The following is a 20,910-nucleotide window of genomic DNA, read 5'->3' on the forward strand; positions in this document are numbered from 1 at the left end:
ATTTTTATTTTATACACATGATTAAATTAAAGAATCTTAATTTATTTTTTTAAAACTCTTTATTACTTTAAATAAATTAAAATTTATGTTTATTAAAAGAATAGTTAACCAAAATTATCTTATAAAATTAAATCTATCAAGATAATATTATATAATAAAATTCCCTCTTTTTTATTTATATAAATTAATGATTTTATTATTATATTTGATTTCAATTTTAAGAGTGGTAATTTATATATTACAAAATTAAAAATTAAACAAAATTTTAAGTATTTGTTAGATCATGTTATTTTTATATATTTAAATTAAAAAATGAATACTTTTAATTTTTTTACTAATTTTTAAAAAATATTAAAAATATTTATAATTTTTTTAAAATATATATATTTAAAATATATATTAATTTAAAACTAGTTAAAATTTATGTTACTTTAGTCTAATAACACTATCTACCATAAAAGTTAATTCTATTAAAGTAATCTTATATAATAAAATACCCTTTTTTGTTTATATATTTTTTTCTTTTAATATTATATTTAGTGACTATTTTAACAGTGAAATTTTTTATATTATAAAGTGGAAAGTGAATTATCTAAAAAGTGAATGTATCAAGCATAAATAGAGAATCAATTAGGCAAACAAATCAAAATCATGGATGCGTCAAGCGATCGTTATATTTTCTTCCTCCATAGAATTTGCGGTTATATTTCCTAGGAAATCCATTTCCAGACTTTGCTATTACCAAATTAGTTTAGTTAAAGTCTCCGAATGTGAAAGTGAAACTATTTTTACTAGTGAAAATAACACAAAACCTGTTAGTATTCATAAGCCAAAAGAACCAGACTCATACGGATATCTACTTTCGAGTAATTTCCCATATGACATTTACTATGTAAAAAAAGTTAGGGTATGTTAGGGATCTATGGAAACCAAAACAAAAAGAAACAACTTTTTTTAATTATTATTATTCTAGTTAGTAAAATGGAGAATTTGATTAATACACATCGTAAACATTTCACGGCGCGTGAAATGATATACTTCAGAGAAAATTGTGAAGCTGACTCAACATCACTCTCTCCTCGACCCAGAGCTATAGTTTTCACTCTTTCACTCTTGGATTTAGATTTCAAATTTAGGTTCGAGTCTAGACTCAACTTAAGCTTAAGTTCTTTTAAGTATTAAGATCAAGTCAAACTTGAACATATACAAATTCAAGTTAAGGTTAATCAGGCGGGGCAGATCCTTCTACTTTCCAATAGTGGTGCCTTGATGATTAAGGAATTGTTTGATTATAGTGCAAACTCTAATTACTGCAATTTAATTAAACAAAAAAGAAATATTCATTTTCACCCTATCATATTAATTCTCCTAGGCTCTCCACATTTCCTTACTTATAGCTTTACTACAGTTTGAACGACCACGTGGTGGGATTGCGACGTGTCATTTTAGTAAGTAGGATCCACATCCGGCATAAGGCCCACTAAGACATATCAGTCACTCACCCATGGGCCTATTCTCTTCTATACGAACCCTTCATTTATGGGCCGCTTGAGATATGAAAACAGACGGGTGTGTTTTTTTAAGAATTCTTCGTCATCGTGGGACAAGACAACCCAAACCCTCACAAATGATGTATTTATACCCTACTCAAAAACCCTAACGCCAGCCCTTTCTCATTTTCCCTTTCGTAGCGTTCTTCGACCTCCCGCCAACCCTAATAGCATCAGCCATGGCCGTCGCGGCCGTTCGCCCCCTCGTCACCGTTCAGGCACTTGAAGGAGACATGGCTACTGACGGGGCGAACTCCGTTCCCCTTCCCGACGTCCTCAAGTCGTCCATTCGCCCCGATATTGTCCGTTACGTTCATGCAAACATTTCTAAAAACCGCCGGCAACCTTATGCAGTGTCCCGGAAAGCAGGTCACCAGACCTCTGCTGAATCTTGGGGAACTGGACGCGCTGTGTCTAGGATCCCTCGTGTTCCAGGGGGTGGTACTCATCGCGCCGGGCAGGGTGCTTTCGGTAACATGTGCCGAGGGGGGCGGATGTTCGCCCCGACCAAGATCTGGAGGCGCTGGCATCGCAAGATCAACATAAGTCAGAAGCGATTTGCCATTGTCTCGGCCCTTGCAGCCTCTGCTATTCCATCACTCGTGCTTGCTCGTGGACACCGGATTGAATCCGTGCCAGAGCTGCCTCTTGTTATCTCCGACTCTGCTGAAGCCGTTGAGAAGACTTCTGCGGCTATTAAAATCCTCAAGCAGATCGGGGCATATCCCGAGGCTGAGAAGGCCAAAGATTCCCTGTCAATTCGTCCCGGCAAGGGTAAGATGAGGAACAGGAGGTACATTTCTCGAAAGGGTCCTCTTATTGTGTATGGCACAGAGGGATCGAAGATTGTCAATGCCTTCCGTAATCTTCCGGGAGTTGACGTTGCTAATGTTGAGCGTCTTAATCTTCTAAAGCTTGCTCCTGGTGGTCACCTCGGAAGGTTCATCATTTGGACTAAATCGGCATTCGAAAAGTTAGATTCCATTTATGGAACTTTTGAGAAGCCAGCGGAGAAGAAGAAGGGATATGTTTTGCCAAGGTCCAAGATGCTGAATGCTGATCTTGCGAGAATTATCAATTCGGATGAAGTGCAGTCCGTGGTGAGACCCATTAAGAAGGAAAATAAGAGGAAGGTCCTGAAGAAGAACCCGTTGAAGAATCTCAACGTGCTCCTAAAGCTCAACCCCTACGCAAAGACTGCAAGGAGGATGGCTTTGTTGGCTGAGGCGCAGAGAGTGAAAGCCAAGAAAGAAAAGCTCGACAAGAAGAGGAAACCCCTGTCAAAGGTATATAAATATTTCTTATTCCTACCACTGTTTTTATCATTTCTATGCCCAAACATCTAATGAATATTTTGTGATATATGTTATTGCTGTTTGTTGGCATTCTATAATTTTTTTGTTTTTTAGTGTCAATAATGTCCATTCAGGGAATATCTGTTATTTTTCTTCATGACGTTGTCGTTTATAGGTGTTCTAATTTGTCTAATTTGTGTCTGCATATTTATTAGAGCTCGCAATATGAATAGTAGCATCAATTCTCAACATGTATTCGAAGACAAATACTGTTCTGGTGGACATATTTGGTAGCTTTCCCAATATGGATAGTAGCATCAACTCCTAAAATGTCTTAAAAAAATCCCTGTTCTGTGGATATTATGTAAGGGTAACTTAATGGCAACAAGATGATTACAAATAGTTCTCCATTGGTTTTCATTTGCATCTAAACTTGAGTTAAACGGTAACTATTGTTGTATTTTTTTAGAGACTTGAAAGTTGATATGACTTCGAGGTTTTATTTGTGAAAGTTGCAAAAATCATTTCTTACTTGGTTCGGGAAGTATGACTTGCTTATGCAAGACTTTTTTCTGTTTTTTCTTGCTTATCCAAAATCAACAACCCATTCAGATGACATAGGTCTTATGACTTAATGTTATATAAGCTATTTTTTGTTCCTCATAAATTAATCAGTGAATAATGTTGTTGTCTTTCTCTGGAGTCATCTTCTTATATCTTAAGGCCATATGTAATATCAATTTTTGTTTTTCCATTGGTTTAGAACTTATTATCTCATAATTGTTTATTGTGTTTTAGTAGTTTCCAGTTATTTCGAGGTTTCTAAATTATTACATTGAGAGTGGTTCTATTGTGAAACCTCACCTTTTTTCTTTATGCTTGTACAGGAATGTAATCGTACTGGGTGTTAATTGTAATGTTCATTAACACATTGTCTTGTTTTGCTTCCAGTCTGTGATTAATTGGGTTTATATAGTAGTCCCTCATGGTTAGTGCAATAGAAAGAAGCTACATTGGTAGCTTTTATAATAGCACATTACTTGAGATTGAAATATGCTCATAACTGCACTTTACTTTAGAAAGCTACTGCTGTTGTATGTTCACAATGAACAATTGCTGTTGCTGGAAGCTGTGTAGTAGATATTATCCAGTGAATCCTTTTAAAAAAATAAAACAGCAAATTGCTATCTTGTTGTATTTGTGATTTTTTTTTCTTGTGTTTAATCTATCATTGAGTGTAACTCATATGACAGTGCCCTTATCTAGCAGGGATTCACCGTAGTGGCTTGCTTATATGTAGTAGTGTCTGATAGAGCTGACAGAGTTCACAAATTGTCTTGTCGAAGTGTAAAATAATCTCTTTTCTCAAAAAAAAATGTAAAATAATCTCAGGCCAGCTTCTTTAGTTTTTAGATACTCTCTCTCTCTCTCTCTCCCCCTCTCTCTTTATCTGCAATGAGAAGGATTCATTGAATATGAACTTGAGGTGACTCTAACTGTGAATTTCTCGGTTTAGTTTCATGTGCCAACTTTCATGGTCAGAAAACCTTGTCTTTAAGGAACCATCTTTGATATCCATTTATAACAAATGTCAGTCTGAGGTTTACTTCTGTGTTTGAGATAGTTGGATTAGAGGTTAGGTTTAATTTTGTTTGCGGCCTTTCAGGTTTTTATCTGCCACTTACTGATCAGGTATCTTAGAACCAATATATTCTTTCAAAATATTATTATTTGAAACTCTTAAAATTGTTCTGAGTTCTGAATGTTATGTTCATGTTTGATGCATTATTCTTTGTTTAAAAATGTCTGTTTGCTGCAATAGTGTTATAATCGTCATACTGTTCTGTTGAAGAATGTTGTGTTTTCTGAGGCTGAGTAAGTTATTTATGGTGTGCAGGAGGAGGCTGCTGCCATCAAAGCTGCAGGAAAGTCATGGTACCAAACCATGATCTCAGATAGTGACTACACAGAGTTTGAGAATTTCTCGAAGTGGCTTGGTGTCACCCAGTGATGGGTAGGGGTGGTAAGTAGATCAGATAATCCGAGATGTAGCCTTTGCTGAGATTTGTGAGCAACTTTTTTTTATTTTAGTAATTTATATTTTTGAATAGTTACTGTTGAGTATGAGAAGTAGAAAAGTGTGAATGTCGAACAAAAGATGAAGGTCATGGACCTTTTGTACATCGGCCTTTGGCACTGTTGGAGTTTTTGTTAGTTTTGGATTATTGTGTTTCATTTAGTCAATTAGACTCGAATTCCCTTCATATGTTTGATCTTTGAATTGCATGCTTTGCTTTGCTTAACAAATGGATGTTCTCAGCATGTAAATGTAAGTACCTAACTGCATGATTTGTCCTACTTCCACTTATTACAGGCAGCTTTTTTGTAATTTAAATTCAACTCTTTTTCTTCGATTCATATAGAAAATGGTCAATCAAATCATTGGATCCACAGATAACTTCAGTTAGTAAGGAAAGAAAGGAAGACAGTTAATTGCCCGTTTGTTCTTGTGGTCTGCAACTTTGAGGTTCGTTGCTGAAAAGCCAACACCAGTAGTTTAGTTGCCGCATCCATTCCTTGGATAATATTATCGTGAAAAAAGCTCCCTTGAAAAGGAAGAGGTTTATAAGGTAAGGTAATGGCCCTCTAGCCAAATCCATCTAAGGCTTTTACTGCTTCAACCCATAGGCAATTGGCACAGGATCTGAAGACCTAATGGAAAATCAAAGTTGATTTACCAATGAATCACGACATGTTATGGTTTTCTAATTCTCCATGCAACCTTTAATTTGATTGCTGCAAAACTGCTTATGTTTAATGGAATATAAATAATTTTGCCAAAATATTAATATAATAGACAAAAAAATAAAAAAATGACTAATTAACTAACACCTCTACTCTATATACATATATATACATACAAGTATGTTTGAATGATGGAACTAGGCAGCTGAGCCACCATGGTTTTTAATTCGCAACTCAAGTCAAGTTGGATTGCATTTCGAACTGGTAGAACAGAATCATAAGAAAGAACTTAACCCTTCTGTTTTGATTGTGAGACCCTGAGACTGGCCACCAAACTAGCGATTTGGAAATCACTGCTACGCACACAAAACCTTTACTCCAGTGGAGTGCTTACACAAAATCTCAGTCTGAAGAAATTACCACAAAAAGGAAAAGCAAATATTACATTCTTGTAAAGAATCATTAACAGAAACACCTTATTCAAGTTACATTTTTTTTTTTAACTCTAGGAGGCCACAAATCGGAGAATTTGTTGTCTTTGATCTGCTTTAATATCTTTCAATCTAGGGAAGTCACAGAAACTGGAATTAATGAATGAGGTGATTGAACGCCTGGTATCTAAAATAGAAAATTCTATTACGTTGGCTAGTGGCAGCAATTGGTGCTATCGGCTAAATCTTGTCAAATGCAAAAAGGATGAGTTACAAGGGTAGTAAATACCAAAAGTTTTTGGCCATTCAGCATGGCAGAATGTCCTTGCTTTGGATTGCACTGAGACCTCCAGCTGCAGCACCATTTTTTTCTGTATTCTCATCATATGATGATAATAACCTTCTCTGTACCCACAAACAGAATCATCGATTAAAAAAAAATAAAAAATTCCTTCAGAAGCAGTAAATACAAAAAGCCTGCTATGCTGACAATTTTCAGAGGAAAAGCCTGCCCAACTAATGTTTAATTGACTTCTTATCCATGTCACCAAGTTTGTCCCATTGGGAAAAGCTGAGCTGACTCACCCAGCCACCCGTAGTTGGAATCAAGAATCATCGAGGAGAAAGATACTCACAAGCTGCTCAGAATCTGGACTAGACAAGTTGACAGAGAGGTTTCTCATCAATAATAAAACCTGCCCAAGACCAAATAGATGTTACCACATGGACAAGCATAAAAATCACGAGCACCTCAAGAGTTTCCTGTTAAGACTACTGAATTAGTTGAGAGTAATATCACTTCCAAAGTTTAAGTACATTAATGATCAATATTAGTGTATTTCCCCCCTACAAATTTATACCTCTTCTCCTTGTTGATTTTCAGTGATGTCCACATCTCTATTTTATATTTCAATATGATTCAGACAGCTTTCAATCAGAAGCCAAGGTAGAACTATATAACTCCATTATGAAACCAAAAAAATAAAATATTAGGCCTCATAGAACTTACAGTTTCAACATTAATGGGGTCCATCTCCTTGAGCTTCTGCACGTGGCCTTCAGTTTGCGGATCAAAGACATTCCCAATGAAAGTGTACACTTCAGCAAAATCAGGAAGACCTGTGCAAAGAAAATAGCATAAAGGAACCGTACCAACCTTCATAATAAAGTATTTGAAAGCAAACAAGTGTACTAATTGAAGTGTTACGAAACTAAAGTTCTTCTAGCAACCAGACGCAGCTTCACAAAGCGACAGTGATAATTCAAATCAATCTTTCAAATCTATGAAAGAATATTCAAATTTTAAGAGCTATGTTTCCAGAATTTTTCAAGTCAATACTGGATCATGAATCAAACAACTAAGGAAAATTGAATCAGGAGCAAGGAAGATTTCTCATTAAACCGAAAACTTACCATGATGTCCGAAAACTTACCATGATGTAGTGACCCTTGACTCCCTTGCTTGGGGGCTTCATAGGTTGATAAGGGACGACTTGTACTTCCAAAGCAACTAAAGTCTTGGCTGCCAATTCTTGTTATATCGGTTGTTCCTGTATCTTCTGCATTATATAATAGTCTCAAAACTATTAACTGGAGAATGTTCTCAGCGAAAGTAATCTATGCTAAAAAGCACAAGGAATGCACTTTAGGAAGAAAAGTCTGCATGCATTCAGTGAAGGATTTCCAATGCTGAAATGAAGATGTATCTAAAAGGATAAATTTGGCATCCCATGGCTATCTATGAAAGCAGAAGGATATGTGTGTAACGGTCTTATATGGTCATATTTCAGAAACTTGTCATCATGTAAGGCATTATACCATTTTTTGAAGCTTTCTGGGGGTAAGGATGAGCTGCTTTGCGCTTGGGACGTGGAGGAGGTACATGAGCTATAGTGCCATTCTTCTGGACCTTCAAGAAATATTTTTGCGCATGGCTACGGATCTGGAAGAAAAAAATAATGAAATAAATCACACCAAAACAACCTTTGTCATACAGCACATGTATCGATCACTGAAGCTATCATCTAATGCATATAAAATTTTTTGTGCTGGTCTTCCTATTCTACACAAACCATCTGATATGGGTTATGCATAAAGCAACTTGGTTTAGCTCTAAATGAAATATAAAATTACTAGAAAATGTAAAGAAATGACTGCAACAGCTGGAAGATCATTTATACAAATTAAACAATATCTTACATGAAGGTGATGAATCGATGTAAAACATAAATTAATCACTTGCTCGGCCAATATCTATGTGATCTTTTGTTTGAAACTAGTATGTTTACTTGTACTATTATTCCAAAACATCTAATTGGGTGACAGTTCAACCCCTCATTTCTTTTCTGCTTTCACATTGTAAAAGCAACATAACCAGCACACACTTTCTAGGATTTCTTGCTTCCAAAGAAAGGGTTACCTTCTTTACTATTTTGAGCAAGACTTCCTGAAGGGTGCACATACGAGTAGGATACAACAAATCTGACGGGTACTTGTGCTTTCTTTATGGTACCTGGATTACTGTCTTCGAACCAACGAAGTCTTCTATTTTCTTCCAGTCTCGATCAAAACTGTATGGCCAAGAAGAAAAAGAGTTAGAGATTTTTTGATATCCATAGTAAACTTAGAGAGGCTGAGAAAATGAAATCTCAAGAAGTTTAAACAAATGTTTAATAGGTTTCAGGTTTTCCTGTTATTTACAATTATCCTAGGGAGTCCTAAATGAAATTTCAAAATTTCCTGGCTGATTTTGATGATGGAAGAAATTAACTTTCAAGGAAGAAACTGAAAAGAAAGACAGTTTTCAGTCCCATCACTCTTAACTTTTTATCTGGTGGTTCTTCACCGTTTAGCTGACATTTATATTGTAGTAATCTTCAGTTTTGAGTTCCTAGGATAAGTGCAAGGTTATCAGACATTTATATTGTAATTGTAAAAGAGTGAATTTTGTTGTTTCAGAGAGAGAGAGAGAGAAAAGGAGAATAATTCAGAGAGCTGGAGTGACTCGGATTGCGGGTCGAGCTCGACCCCCCATGACTTGCATAGAGTTCTAAAATAAAAATTACAGAAATTCCCCTTCTCAATTAAAAACACTTAAGCCCTTATATCTCCCTACATACTTATTCAAATTACATGAAAATTGAACTAGAAATAAAACTAAAAATATAGAACAAGATAGTGTAGCTGTTGGACTTTATAGTAAGTGAAAATGACTATATTGCCCTTCAGTAGATATTCTAACACTTTCCTTCAAGTTGGAGCGTATATATCCATAAGGCTGAACTTGTTACAGAATACCCCAAATTCACATTTGCCAACTACTTAGTAAACATATCCCCAATCTGATTACTAGACTGCACATAGGGGGTTACAACTTCATTTTTCCTCACAATATCTCAAATAAAGTGAAAATCTACTTCAATATATTTCGTCCTTTGATGAAACACTATGCTTCTTGCAATGAATATAGTAGCCTGATTGTCATAGTACATGGTCATTGGTCCCTCCTATTCTAGGTTCAATTCTCTGACCACAAATCTTACCCTCATCAACTTACTGACTGTATGAATATACTATGCTTCAACCCTGGAACAAGCTACAAAATTTTATTACTTATTTTTCCAACTGATCAGATTACCTCATAGAAAGATGCAATAACCAGTGGTAGATTTCTGGTCAAGCTTAAATCCAACATAATCAGCATCTGAGAAGGGCTTTATCTTCATGTGATTGTGAGGCTAAAAAATGGTCCTGTTCTGGGTGGCCTTTTCAGATATCTCGAGATCTGTTGGGCAGCTTCGAGGTGAACCTTGTGAGAACACCCCATGAACAGGCTAACAACACTTACAACAAAAGATATATCAAGACGAGTGACAATTGCATATGTGAGTTTCAAACTAACCCACGACAAATTGTCTTATCGCACAATTCATCAATCTATCCATCGTGAAGGTCATATCCAAACTCCGTAAGAGTCTCAATAGGCTTAGCATCTAATAATCCATACTCATGTAACATGTCTGTGACATATTTCCTCTAAGTCATTACTAGACTTGCCTTGCTTTTGGCTACTTCAATACCCAAAAAATATTTTAGTGACCCCAGGTCTTTAATCTGAATTTGCTTTGCTAAATATGCTTTTACCTCCTTAATGCCTTGTTCATCACTTCCAGATAATATGATATCATCCGCATGTTGAGTGCAGTGGAGTCTGGTCCACACAACTCGCATAGACGGACCATTGTCAGAGAGGTGGGCCCAAGGGACCCAGAGAACCACTCTTTCTTTGAGTTAGCATGTGCTGCACTCAAGGGAAATATCAAGCTTCCCTCCCGTAGATATTTCCCCTCTTCGGAACTTACAGTAAGTGAGCAGAAAAATAGGGTAAGTCTCGGGACTCTAAGCGCCGGGAGAAAAATAGACTAGCTCGGGACTCTCGGCGCCAGTAGAAAACAGAGAAGCTCGGGACTCTCGGCTTCGGGAGAAAAATAGAGGAGTTTGAGGGGCCCAGAAGCGAGAGAGCTAGTTGGGACGACGCCGTAGAGAGAGCGTCGACGCTGACGCTGCAGAAAACCACTCGGTATTCGTCACCGGTGCCGGAAGAGAGGAGGCTTCTCATCGTCGTGAGAAGCGACGCCGATGTCGGAAGAGAGAGAGCTCGGGAGGCTCTCGCCGTTGCCGGAAGAGAAGCTCTCTGGACTCGGAAGAGAGAGCTCGGACCCGATGTTGTTGCCGGAAGAGAAGCTCTCTGGACTCGGAAGAGTGAGAGCTCGGACCCGACGCTGTTGTCGGAAGAGAAGCTCTCTGGACTCAGAAGAGTGAGAGCTCGGACTCGGCGCTGTTGCTGAAAGAGGTCAGGTCGGGACTCGGCAGTGCTGCTTGTAGAGGCAGCAGGGAGGAGTTCCAGGTGCTGCTGATAGAGGCAGCAGGGAGGAGTTCTAGGTGTTGCTGGTAGAGGCAGTAGGGAAGAGTTCCGGTGCTGCTGGTAGAGGTAGTAGGGAGGCATTCCGGTGGGAGGCGTTTCCAGTGCTGCTAGTAGAGGCAGCAAGGAGGCATTCCCGGTGCTACTGGTAGAGGCAGCAGGAAGGAGTTCCGGTGTTGCTAGTAGAGGCAGCAGGGAGGCGTTTCGGAGCTGCTGGTAGAGGCAGCAAGGAGGCGTTTCCGGTGCTGCTGGTAGAGGCAGCAGGGAGGCGTTCCAAGTGCTGCTGGCAGAGGCAGCAGGGAAGCGTTTCAAGTGTTGCTGGTAGAGGCAGCAGGGAGTCATTGCTGTGAGAGACAGTGGGATGACGCTGCTGCTGTAACTGAGAAGCCTCTCCATTGTATTGTGATTTCTTTGATTAGAATAAAATCCTCTAAAGCTCCCGTGGACGTAGGCAATTTGCCGAACCACGTAAAAAATTTGTCTTGTTTTCATCGGTGTTTTTCCCTAACAACTGGTATCAGAGTTGAGGGAAAAAGATGGCTGGAGAGAGATGAGAAGATCGGATGACCTACTAGAGGCCACCGTGTAGTGCAGAGATGCGAGTGACGGAGAGAGTGGGTCCAGTGCACCCACTCCTATTATTCCGCAGTTAGATCCAGAGCCGTCCACTCCTGCAGCTGCAGTTCGCAGAGTTACGAAGAAACCTTGCAAGATGAAAATTCTAACAAGTGGGAGCTGGCCATGAAGGGTGTTACCCTTGAGAAACTGAAGTTGTGCGCAACTTCAGTTGGTTTTCTAGTATGAAGACAGGGGCAGTGAGTTGCAGAGGTGGAGGATATCATGTTTGAGGAACAGGGGGATATAGTGGGTGTACCAGTTTCCAAGTGGGAGAATTGTTGAGTGCTGTGGAGTCTAGTCCACACAGCTCGCGTAGACGGACCATTGTTAGAGAGGTGGGCCCAAGGGACCCGGAGGACCACTCTTTCTTTGAGTTAGCGTGTGCTGCACTCAAGGGAAATATCAAGCTTCCCTCCCGTAGATATTTCCCCTCTTCGGAATTTACAGTAAGCGAGAGGCAAAACAGGGTAAGTCTCGGGACTTACCGATCTCCCTCTGGATTTCTGCATTGGCGTCGGTGGGAGCTGAAGTAAGAGAAATCGAGAGGCTTTGGGACTCTCGGTGCCGGGAGAAAAACAGAGGAGCAAGGGACTCTTGGCGCTGGGAGAAAAACAGAGAAGCTCGGGACTCTTGGTGCCGGGAGAAAAACAGAGGAGTTTGAGGGACCCAGAAGCGAGAGAGCTGGTCAAGCTGACGCCGCGGAGCTGGTTGGGACGCCGCTGTAGAGCTCGTCAAGACGTCGCCGCAGAGAGAGCGTCGACACTGACGCTGTAGAGAACCACTCGGTATTCGTTGCCGGTGCCGGAAGAGAGGAGGCTTCTCACCGTCGTGAGAAGTGACGCCGCTGCAGGAAGAGAGGGAGCTCGAGAGGCTCTCGCCATTGACGGAAGAGAGAGAGAGAGAGAGAGAGAGCTCGGGAGGCTCTCGCCGTTGTCGGAAGAGAAGCTCTCTGGACTCGAAAGAGTGAGAGCTCGAACCCGACGCTGTTGCCGGAAGAGAAACTCTTTGGACTCGGAAGAGTGAGAGCTCGGACCCGACGCCGTTGCCGGAAGAGAAACTCTCAAGACTCGGAAGAGTGAGAGCTCAGACCCAATGTTGTTGCCGGAAGAGAAGCTCTCTGGACTTGGAAAAGTGAGAGCTTGGACTCGACGCTGTTGCTGGAAGAGGTCAGGTCGGGACTCGGCGGTGCTACTGGTCGAGGCAGCAGAATGAAGTTCCGGGTGTTGCTGGTAGAGGCAGCAAGGAGGAGTTCCGGTGCTGCTAGTAGAGGCAGCAAGGAGGAGTTCCGGTGCTGCTGGCAGAGGCTGCAGGGAGGAGTTCCAGTGCTGATGGTAGAGGCAGCAGGGAGGCGTTCCAGGTGCTGCTGGCAGAGGCAGCAGGGAGGCGTTCTAGGTGCTGCTGACAGAGGCAGCAGGGAGGAGTTCCGATGCTGCTGGTAGAGGCAGCCGAGAGGCGTTCCGGTGTTGCTGCTGGTAGAGGCAGCAGGGAGGCTTTCCAGTGATGTTGCTGGTAGAGGCAGCAGGGAGGCGTTCCAGTGATGTTGCTGGTAGAGGCAGCAGGGAAGAGTTCCAGGTGTTGTTGGTAGAGGCAGCAGGGAAGAGTTCCGGTGCTGTTGGCAAAGGCAGCAGGGAAGAGTTCCGGTGCTGTTGGTAGAGGCAGCTGGGAGGCGTTCCAGTGCTGCTGGTAGAGGCAACAGGGAGAAGTTCCAGTGTTGCTGCTGGTAGAGGTAGCAGGGAGGCTTTCTGGAGATGTTGCTGGTAGAGGCAGCAGGGAGGTGTTCTCGGTGCTGCTAGTAGAGGCAGCAGGGAGGCGTTCCAGGTGCTGCTAGTAGAGGCAGTAGGGAGGAGTTCCAGGTGTTGTTGGCAGAGGCAGCAGGGAGGAGTTTCGGTGCTGCTGGTAGAGGCAGCAGGGAGTCGTTGCTGTGAGAGACAGTGGGATGACGCTGCTGCTGCAACTGAGAAGCCTCTCTATTGTATTGTGATTCCTCTTATTAGAATAAAATCCTCTGAAGCTCCTGTGGACGTAGGCAATTTGCCGAACCACGTAAAAAATTGTGTCACGTAAAAAATAGTGTCGTGCGTGATTTTGTCTTGTTGTCATCGGTGTTTTTCCCTAACACAGCATATACTAGTATTACCAACATCTCATATTCAGTTTGAGTTATCCTCTACCAACAAATACTAGGATTTATGACTTTATTAACAGTGTCTGAGACCTAATACAATAATGGAAATCCAACATGGTATACATTTTTTCCCTGACTGGATGCTGTCGAAGTCCATGAAATTTTGCATAATGGTCGTTTGACCAAGTTCTCTGCCTATTTGATCATGGTAACTAAAGCACGATCAAAAAGCTTAAAAACTTCTCAGCAGCAATTCTCCTCTCTGGCTAAAGCCAAACATCGTCAATTTATAAAACAAAAGAAGCACCATCAGCGTAAGCGACATTGAAAAGGAAAACACCGTTCATTCACCCCAATTAGTCATCTCTTCCGTAAAGACACCAGCTTAATAATCCCGGTCATAAGAACACAAAAACCAACTAATATTTTAAGTCAAAATGACCGAAAACAAAAGCAGCCTCTTCTGTTCGTAAACAACTAAAGAATCCTGCTCTTGACACCACTTTTTTTTTTTTCTTTTTTCTTTCTAAATGCCTGACACTGCTTTTAAAAGGACTCTCTCTTCACTTAAATCCTACAACAGAAAGCAGAGACAGTTCGCCAAAGAAGATATCATAGCAAGACAAGGATCGCATAGCGCTAAAAAAAACGAGAAAAGAGATCACGACTTACAGTTGAAGAGCCTCCAGAAATTTATCATGCTCTTCTTCAGTCCAGCTCTCCCTGGACTTGGTTATGGTGTAGGGTTTCCTTATTTTCTTGCTTGAACCGTCAGAAGCCATGAAATAGGGAATTGCAGGAGTCGAAATTATGGTCCAGTCCGGGTAACATTCCCAACAAGCTATGGAAGACGAAAAAGTTTAACGAGGTGCGTCAATGGTTGAAAATTTTCGAGGCGGGGTGTGGAGACGAAGTCCCTCTCCAGTTGGCCAAACTCGAAGGTGGGGCCCGCTTTGAGACTCCGTATATATACGGTCCGTGAATTTGGACCCTTACTTTTGCTTCCAACTGCTTTTTAATTTTGACACAAGATTTGACGGTTAGTCGGCATGAAAAGAGAGGCACCAAAAACTCGGGGACACGAGATATCGACGACATTCGCATTCAATTTTTCGCGGCCAACCGGACCGGGAGAGCCGCTAACTTGTTCGACCGATTTAAGTTTTTTCTCTCTTGGCATGGCCCCCATTTAGTCCAATTAAAACTTTTACTATCAACAATATTGTGTACACAAATGTTCTCTCTAGGTAACACTAGAGGTATACAATCAACAATAATCTAAAAACACTTTCTTGGCAACCAAACAATGTGATAGAAGGAATTTCACCTAAAAATATGTAGTATTGTTCATGACTATGAACACCAGAAATACTACTCTAAATCCGATTTGCACCGTTCAGATTGTAGAGCTCTCAGTCGTGAAAGTGTCTGCAAAATTTTAACTCGATCGGACCACAAACGACGTCGATCAAAACGTTTGACAAAAATTGAACGGCCTGCTCTGTTTTGACAGCCTCCTCTTTTTTCTTCTTCTTCTTATCCTTCTCTCACACGTTATCTTCTTTTTATAATGACAACAACACTTAGGTTTTTGATAAAACTAAAATAAGTTGGGCCTAAACCCTCTCTCCATGTGGTCTTAATGGACCCACATGGGCCATTCTCATCAGTATGGATTTGTTCAATCTGTAACAATTTTATATCTAATGAATCCAATGATACCTCACATCAATATGCTTGGATCCAATGATACCTCACATCAATATGTTTGGATCCTAAATGAAATTTTGAATTCTTACTGAGATGGATGACACTCTAACATCACAATAGAGAGTATACTTCTCTTGTTTCTGACCCAGTTCTTGTAAAAACTTCTTCATCCATATTAACTCTTTGCTTACTTCAGTTATGACAATAAACTCAGCTTCTGTGGTAGACAAAACAACACATTTCTGTGGTTTGGATTGCCAGGACACTGCTCCCCCTGAATTTGTAATCAAGAACTCTGAAGTGGACTTTCTGGAATCAATGTCACCAGCCATATTTGCATATGTAAACCCTTCAAGTATAGGTTTACCATTTCTAAAGCACAAACATACCTTGGAAGTACCTCTGAGGTATCTCAAAATCCACTGAATTGCATTCCAATGTTCTTTTGCTAGATTTGAGAGGAACTGACTGACTACAACTGCATGAGCTATATCTGGCCTTGTGCATACCATTGTATACATTAGGCAACCCACTGTTGAGGCATATGGGACTCTTGCCATATCTTCCTTCTCTCTATTTTGTAGAAGAACTTTGTTTCGTGTTCAACTTAAAATGAGTAGCAAGAGGAGAGCTAACCGACTTATCTTTATTCATAGTGAATCTGCTGAGTACTTTTTCAATATATCGCTCCTGTGACACACGCAACTTCTTCTCTTTTTTATCTCGATAAATTCAGATACCAAGAATTTGCCTTGTTGGCCCCAAGTCCTTCATAGCGAAGAACTATTTTAACTGCTTCTTTAGATTTTCGATTCTTGAAGAATTCCTACTAACAATCAACATGTCATCAACATAAAACAATAATATTATAAAGTAATCATCACAAATTTTTTGCACAAATACACAATGGTCAGAGGTGGTTTTCTTGTAGCCTTGCTCTTCCATAACTTACTCAAATTTCTTATACTATTGTCTGGGCTCTTGCTTTAGACCATATAAACTTTTCTTTAGACGACACACACAATCTTCTTTTCCTTTCACCCTGAAACAATTGCTCAATATAAATTTCTTTCTCTAAACCACCATGTAGGAAGGCGGTTTTCACATTCATCTGTTCAATTTCTAAGTCTAGGCTAGCTGCTAAACCAAGAACCACACGGATGGAGGACATCTTCACAACTGGAGAGAAGATTTAATCAAAGTCGATACCTTTTCGTTGACTAAATCCCTTAACAACCAATCTAACTTTGTATCATGGTCGGGAAGTGGGTTCATCTTACTTCAATCTACAAACCCATTTCTTATTCAAAGCTTTTTTGCCTTTGGGAACTCTACCAAATCAAAAGTGTGATTGTCATACAATGACTACATCTCATCTTGCATGACGTCAACCCATTCTGCCTTATGTTCATCTTCTATGGCTTTTGCATAACACTCGGGCTCTCTCCTGTCAGTCATTAACACATACTCATCTGTAGAATACCGAGTGGAAGGTTGTCGGTCTCTGATAGACCTCTTGAGTGGAACATTTGGTAGCATCTCTGATTTTGGCAACTGATCAAGGGTCTCATTCTATAAGGGAACATCTACATTACTTGGACTTTGTTGGTCATCTTGAGTAGCATGTTCAACCTGCGCTGGCAAATCGGTCAATGGCACCCACTCTAAGTCAATCGAACCATCATTGCACCGTATCACTACTTTATTTGTCTTCTCAATATCTTGTATGGTTTGATCTTCAATAAACACAACGTCGTGGCTTTTCACTAGTTTCTTATCAACTGGATCATATAATCTGTACCCAAACTCATCCAGGCCATAACCTAGAAAGATACACTGTCAGGTTTTCACGTCGAGCTTAGATCTCTCATCCTTTGGAATATGCACAAATATTTTACAACCAAAGACACGTAAGTGATCATAGGTAACATTCTTACCAGTCCAAACTCTGTCTGGTACATCAAACTGAAGTGGAACACATGGTGTCATATTAAGAACATGTACAACTGTATTCAAAGCCTCACCCCAAAAAGATCCAGGCAATTGTGCCTGTGAAAACAAACATCTCACTCTCTCAATTAGTGTTCTATTCATCCTTTCAACAAGTCATTCAACTGAGGAGTCTTCGGAGGTGTTTTTTGATGCCAAATACCTGCTGTCTACAATAATCATCAAATGAACCTGAATACTCTCCCCCGTTATTAGTTCGGATACACTTCAGTTTCTTTCCAGTCTGCCTCTCAACTAAGGCTTGAAACTGTTTAAACATTTTCAATACATGATCCTTTCTTTTCAAGGTATAAACCCAAGACTTCCTTGAATGATCATCTATGAAGGTCACAAAATACAAAGAACCGCCAAGTGTTCTTGTCTTCATAGGACCACAAACATCTAAATAAATTAGATCAAGTACACCTTACTTTCTTGAAGGAAGAAAACTTTTGAAGGAGACTCTATTTTGCTTCCTTGCCAAACAATGAGTACACTTTTTCAAAGATGCACTCTTCATTCCAGACAAAAAATTCTTTTTAGCCAATATTGCCAAACCTTTCTCACTCATGTGGGCAAGTCTTTTATGCCATAATTGTACCATGAGCTCATTCTCCATAACATTAATAATGCTACTGGAGAGCCTTGTCTGTAGCATGTACAAATTTGAAACCTTCTTGCCTCGAGCTATAACCATAACACCCCTTGAAAACTTCCATTGCCCATTATAAAAGGTGTTGCAATACCCTTCATCATCAAGTTTACTTGTAGAAATCAAGTTCAAACGAATATCAGGAATGTGTTTCACATCTCTAAGAACAAGCACCGTGCCATTATTAGTTTCCAAGCATACATTTTCAATACTAGTAATTTTAGCCAAGCTACCATTGCCCATCTTTACTGTGCCAAAATCATCGGGTACATAGTTTGTGAAGAAATCATTTTCTGGATGTAGCATGAATTGAGGCACCACTATCAATCACCCAGCTAGTTTCATGAGAAACAATATTTACAACATCATTTTCACAAACAATGAAGAAGTTTCCAGTAGTAGTGGTGGCAACTTGATCATCCTTCTTTTCATCAACATCCTTCTTCTCATTCCCTTTCTTCTTGTATTCTCTCTTCAATTTTCTACAATATTTCTTGATATGCCCTTTCATGCCACAATGATAACACTCAACATTAGCAAACTTGTTTGACTGGCTTCTACCTTTATCTCTATTTTTCGGACCTTTGCTTTTACTCCTCCCCCTCTTCTTTGTAAACAAGACCTTTGACTGTTAAGAGGAACCCTGTGATTTTCTTCTCATATCTTCATTCAAAACACCACTTTTAGCTAGATCCATATTGATTACACCATCTGGGCCTGAGTTAGATAATGACATTCCGAATGTCTCCCAAGAGTCCGATAATGTACCAAACAAACACAAACCCAGTACCTCATTGTCGAACTTGATACCCATTCTAGCCAACTGATTAATTATTCCTTGGAATGTGTTCAAGTGATCTGTCAACGGAGTTCTATCTTGGTATCTCAAAGACATCAATTGCTTGATTAGATACATTTTATTAGTTCCAGTCTTTCGAGCATATAACTGTTCAAGTTTATTCCAGAGTGTACGTGCATGTGTCTCTCCACTAGTATGATTCAAAACATTATCATCTACCCATTATCCGATGTACCCACATACTTGTCTATGTTGCAAGGTCCATTCTTCATCAAATTTATTTTCAGGCTTCTCAGTAGGAAACACCGGTAGATGAAATTGCTTCACAAATAAAAAAGTCTTCCATTTTTCCTTTCCAAGTATGATAATTAGAACCATTCAAAGTAACCATTCTACTCAAATTAGATTCCGTTATTCTGCACAAAGTATTGAACGGCTATAACCCCGTTCTGATACCACTTTGTTGGGAAAAATGATATTCTCCCACTTTGTGTGAATATGTTGAGAAGTAATTTAATAAAGAAAAACCACACACATACAAAGAGCCAAGAATTTTTATGTGGAAAACCCTTCAAAGCAAAGGGAAAACCACGAGACCTAGACCAATTAAAAATTTCACTATCAACAATGATGTGTACACAAATGTTCTTTCTAGATAGCACTAGAGGCATACAATTAACAATAATCTCAAGAAAAAAACACTTTCTTGGCAACCAAACAATGTGATAGAAGAGATTTCACTTAAGAAGACGTGGTACTATTTATGGCTATAAACACCAGAAATACTATTCTAAATCCGATCTTCACCGTTCAGATTGTAGATCCCTCAGTCCTGAACGTGTCTGAAAAATTTCAGCTCGATCGGACCATAGACGATATCGATCAAAATGTGTGACGGAAATTTTATGACCTGCTCTGTTTTGACAACCTCCACTTTTTTTTTTCTTCTTATCCTTCTCTCACACGTTCTCTTCTTTTTATAATGACAACACCACTTAGGTTTTCAGCAAACCTAAAATAAGTTGGGCCTAAACCCTCTCTCCATGTGGGCTTAATGGACCCACATGGGCCATCCTCCATGTACGAGGGAACCCACACAATAGGCAGGGGGAAGAAGGGCAGCTAGAGAGAAATAGTTGCTTTATTTAAGTCATTACTTATACAATTTATTTTTTAAAATTTATATATTCTTTTTAAAATATATCATGTTTAAACTATAGAGATAACAACGTTCTGAGGCCTAACTCACCTGATCTTGACTCGGTCGTATCCTCCAATGATTCCAAAAAACGACTCACCTGATCTTCTACCCAACTCAGTCGTATAACCTTCTATAATGAGATTTGACCAGAAATAACATTAAAAAAAAGTAAATTTTTTTTCAAAATTTTTAAAAACTTCTTCGTTTTGATATATGATATTTCATATGTAAGTAGCTAAAATATAGTGACAAAATTTGGGGCATAAACTTAGTAGGGAGCATAAAATCCAAGTCAGATAGGTCAAGTGGGATTAGGACTAGTCCGGCCAGTGATCAGACTCAGAGTAAGTTGGAAGGGATGCTATCAAATAGAAGAATCAAGCAACTCCCTACACTCAACTAGCCTAATAGAAAATTCGATATGATTCAATGAGTCGAAAAACCATGCAATGAACACACTGTTCATTGTTTTCTTGAGTCTAGTTACATATTTGCCAAGATAGAAAGAAACATAAAAATAAAATCATCATGTGTAAAAATGACAAATATACAATGATTTGATAGATAATACTTAGATTTAATTATACAACAAAATGTCAAGCTATTCTTTCCAAATGTCTAATAGCCAAAACTAAGTAGAACCTAATATCTTGATGTATAATTAGTAGAACCCATAATATAAAGTCGTAAGACCCACCCTCTGATTGTGATGATGCCGACACTTGGTCATTTTCAAATGAATAGTTGGTTATCGAACTATTACTATCCATTTGATAAAGTGCATCATATTGACCCCCAAATAAAACACGTTGTCACAATTCCAATAAGAATTAAGACTTTACTTTCAACTTTATTAAACATCACCAAGATATTA

General features: G+C 39.4%; 2 protein-coding genes across 4 annotated transcripts; one reads left to right on the forward strand and one right to left on the reverse strand.

Moving 5' to 3' along the window:
* Nucleotides 1-1,648: 1,648 nt before the first annotated feature.
* On the forward strand, nt 1,649-5,109 carry LOC137935695 (large ribosomal subunit protein uL4-like). The gene is made up of 2 exons (XM_068780224.1): nt 1,649-2,836; nt 4,743-5,109. The coding sequence occupies exons 1-2, from the start codon at nt 1,730-1,732 to the stop codon at nt 4,854-4,856; spliced, it is 1,221 nt and encodes a 406-aa protein (XP_068636325.1). The 5' UTR covers nt 1,649-1,729; the 3' UTR covers nt 4,857-5,109.
* Nucleotides 5,110-5,743: 634 nt separating this feature from the next.
* LOC137942406 (protein REVEILLE 8-like) lies at nt 5,744-14,589 on the reverse strand. Of its 3 annotated transcripts, none has more exons than XM_068788036.1 (8): nt 14,358-14,589; nt 8,534-8,591; nt 7,840-7,963; nt 7,455-7,580; nt 7,031-7,140; nt 6,657-6,716; nt 6,311-6,426; nt 5,744-6,153 (listed from the first exon to the last, which is right to left on the reverse strand). In XM_068788036.1, the coding sequence occupies exons 1-7, from the start codon at nt 14,465-14,467 to the stop codon at nt 6,328-6,330; spliced, it is 687 nt and encodes a 228-aa protein (XP_068644137.1). In that variant the 5' UTR covers nt 14,468-14,589; the 3' UTR covers nt 5,744-6,153; nt 6,311-6,327. The 3 variants fall into 3 exon arrangements, with proteins under 3 accessions (XP_068644137.1, XP_068644139.1, XP_068644138.1); XM_068788038.1 differs by lacking the exon at nt 14,358-14,589 and adding an exon at nt 10,165-10,176 and having other exon boundaries at nt 8,441-8,591; XM_068788037.1 differs by lacking the exon at nt 14,358-14,589 and adding an exon at nt 9,659-9,898.
* Between the last annotated feature and the right edge of the window lie 6,321 nt (nt 14,590-20,910).

Source organism: Aristolochia californica, unplaced genomic scaffold, assembly GCF_029961685.1.
Source record: "Aristolochia californica isolate CCGP_79_NKW_82.1479 unplaced genomic scaffold, dmAriCali1.0.hap1 SCAF_10, whole genome shotgun sequence".
Classification (NCBI taxonomy): Eukaryota; Viridiplantae; Streptophyta; class Magnoliopsida; order Piperales; family Aristolochiaceae; genus Aristolochia; species Aristolochia californica.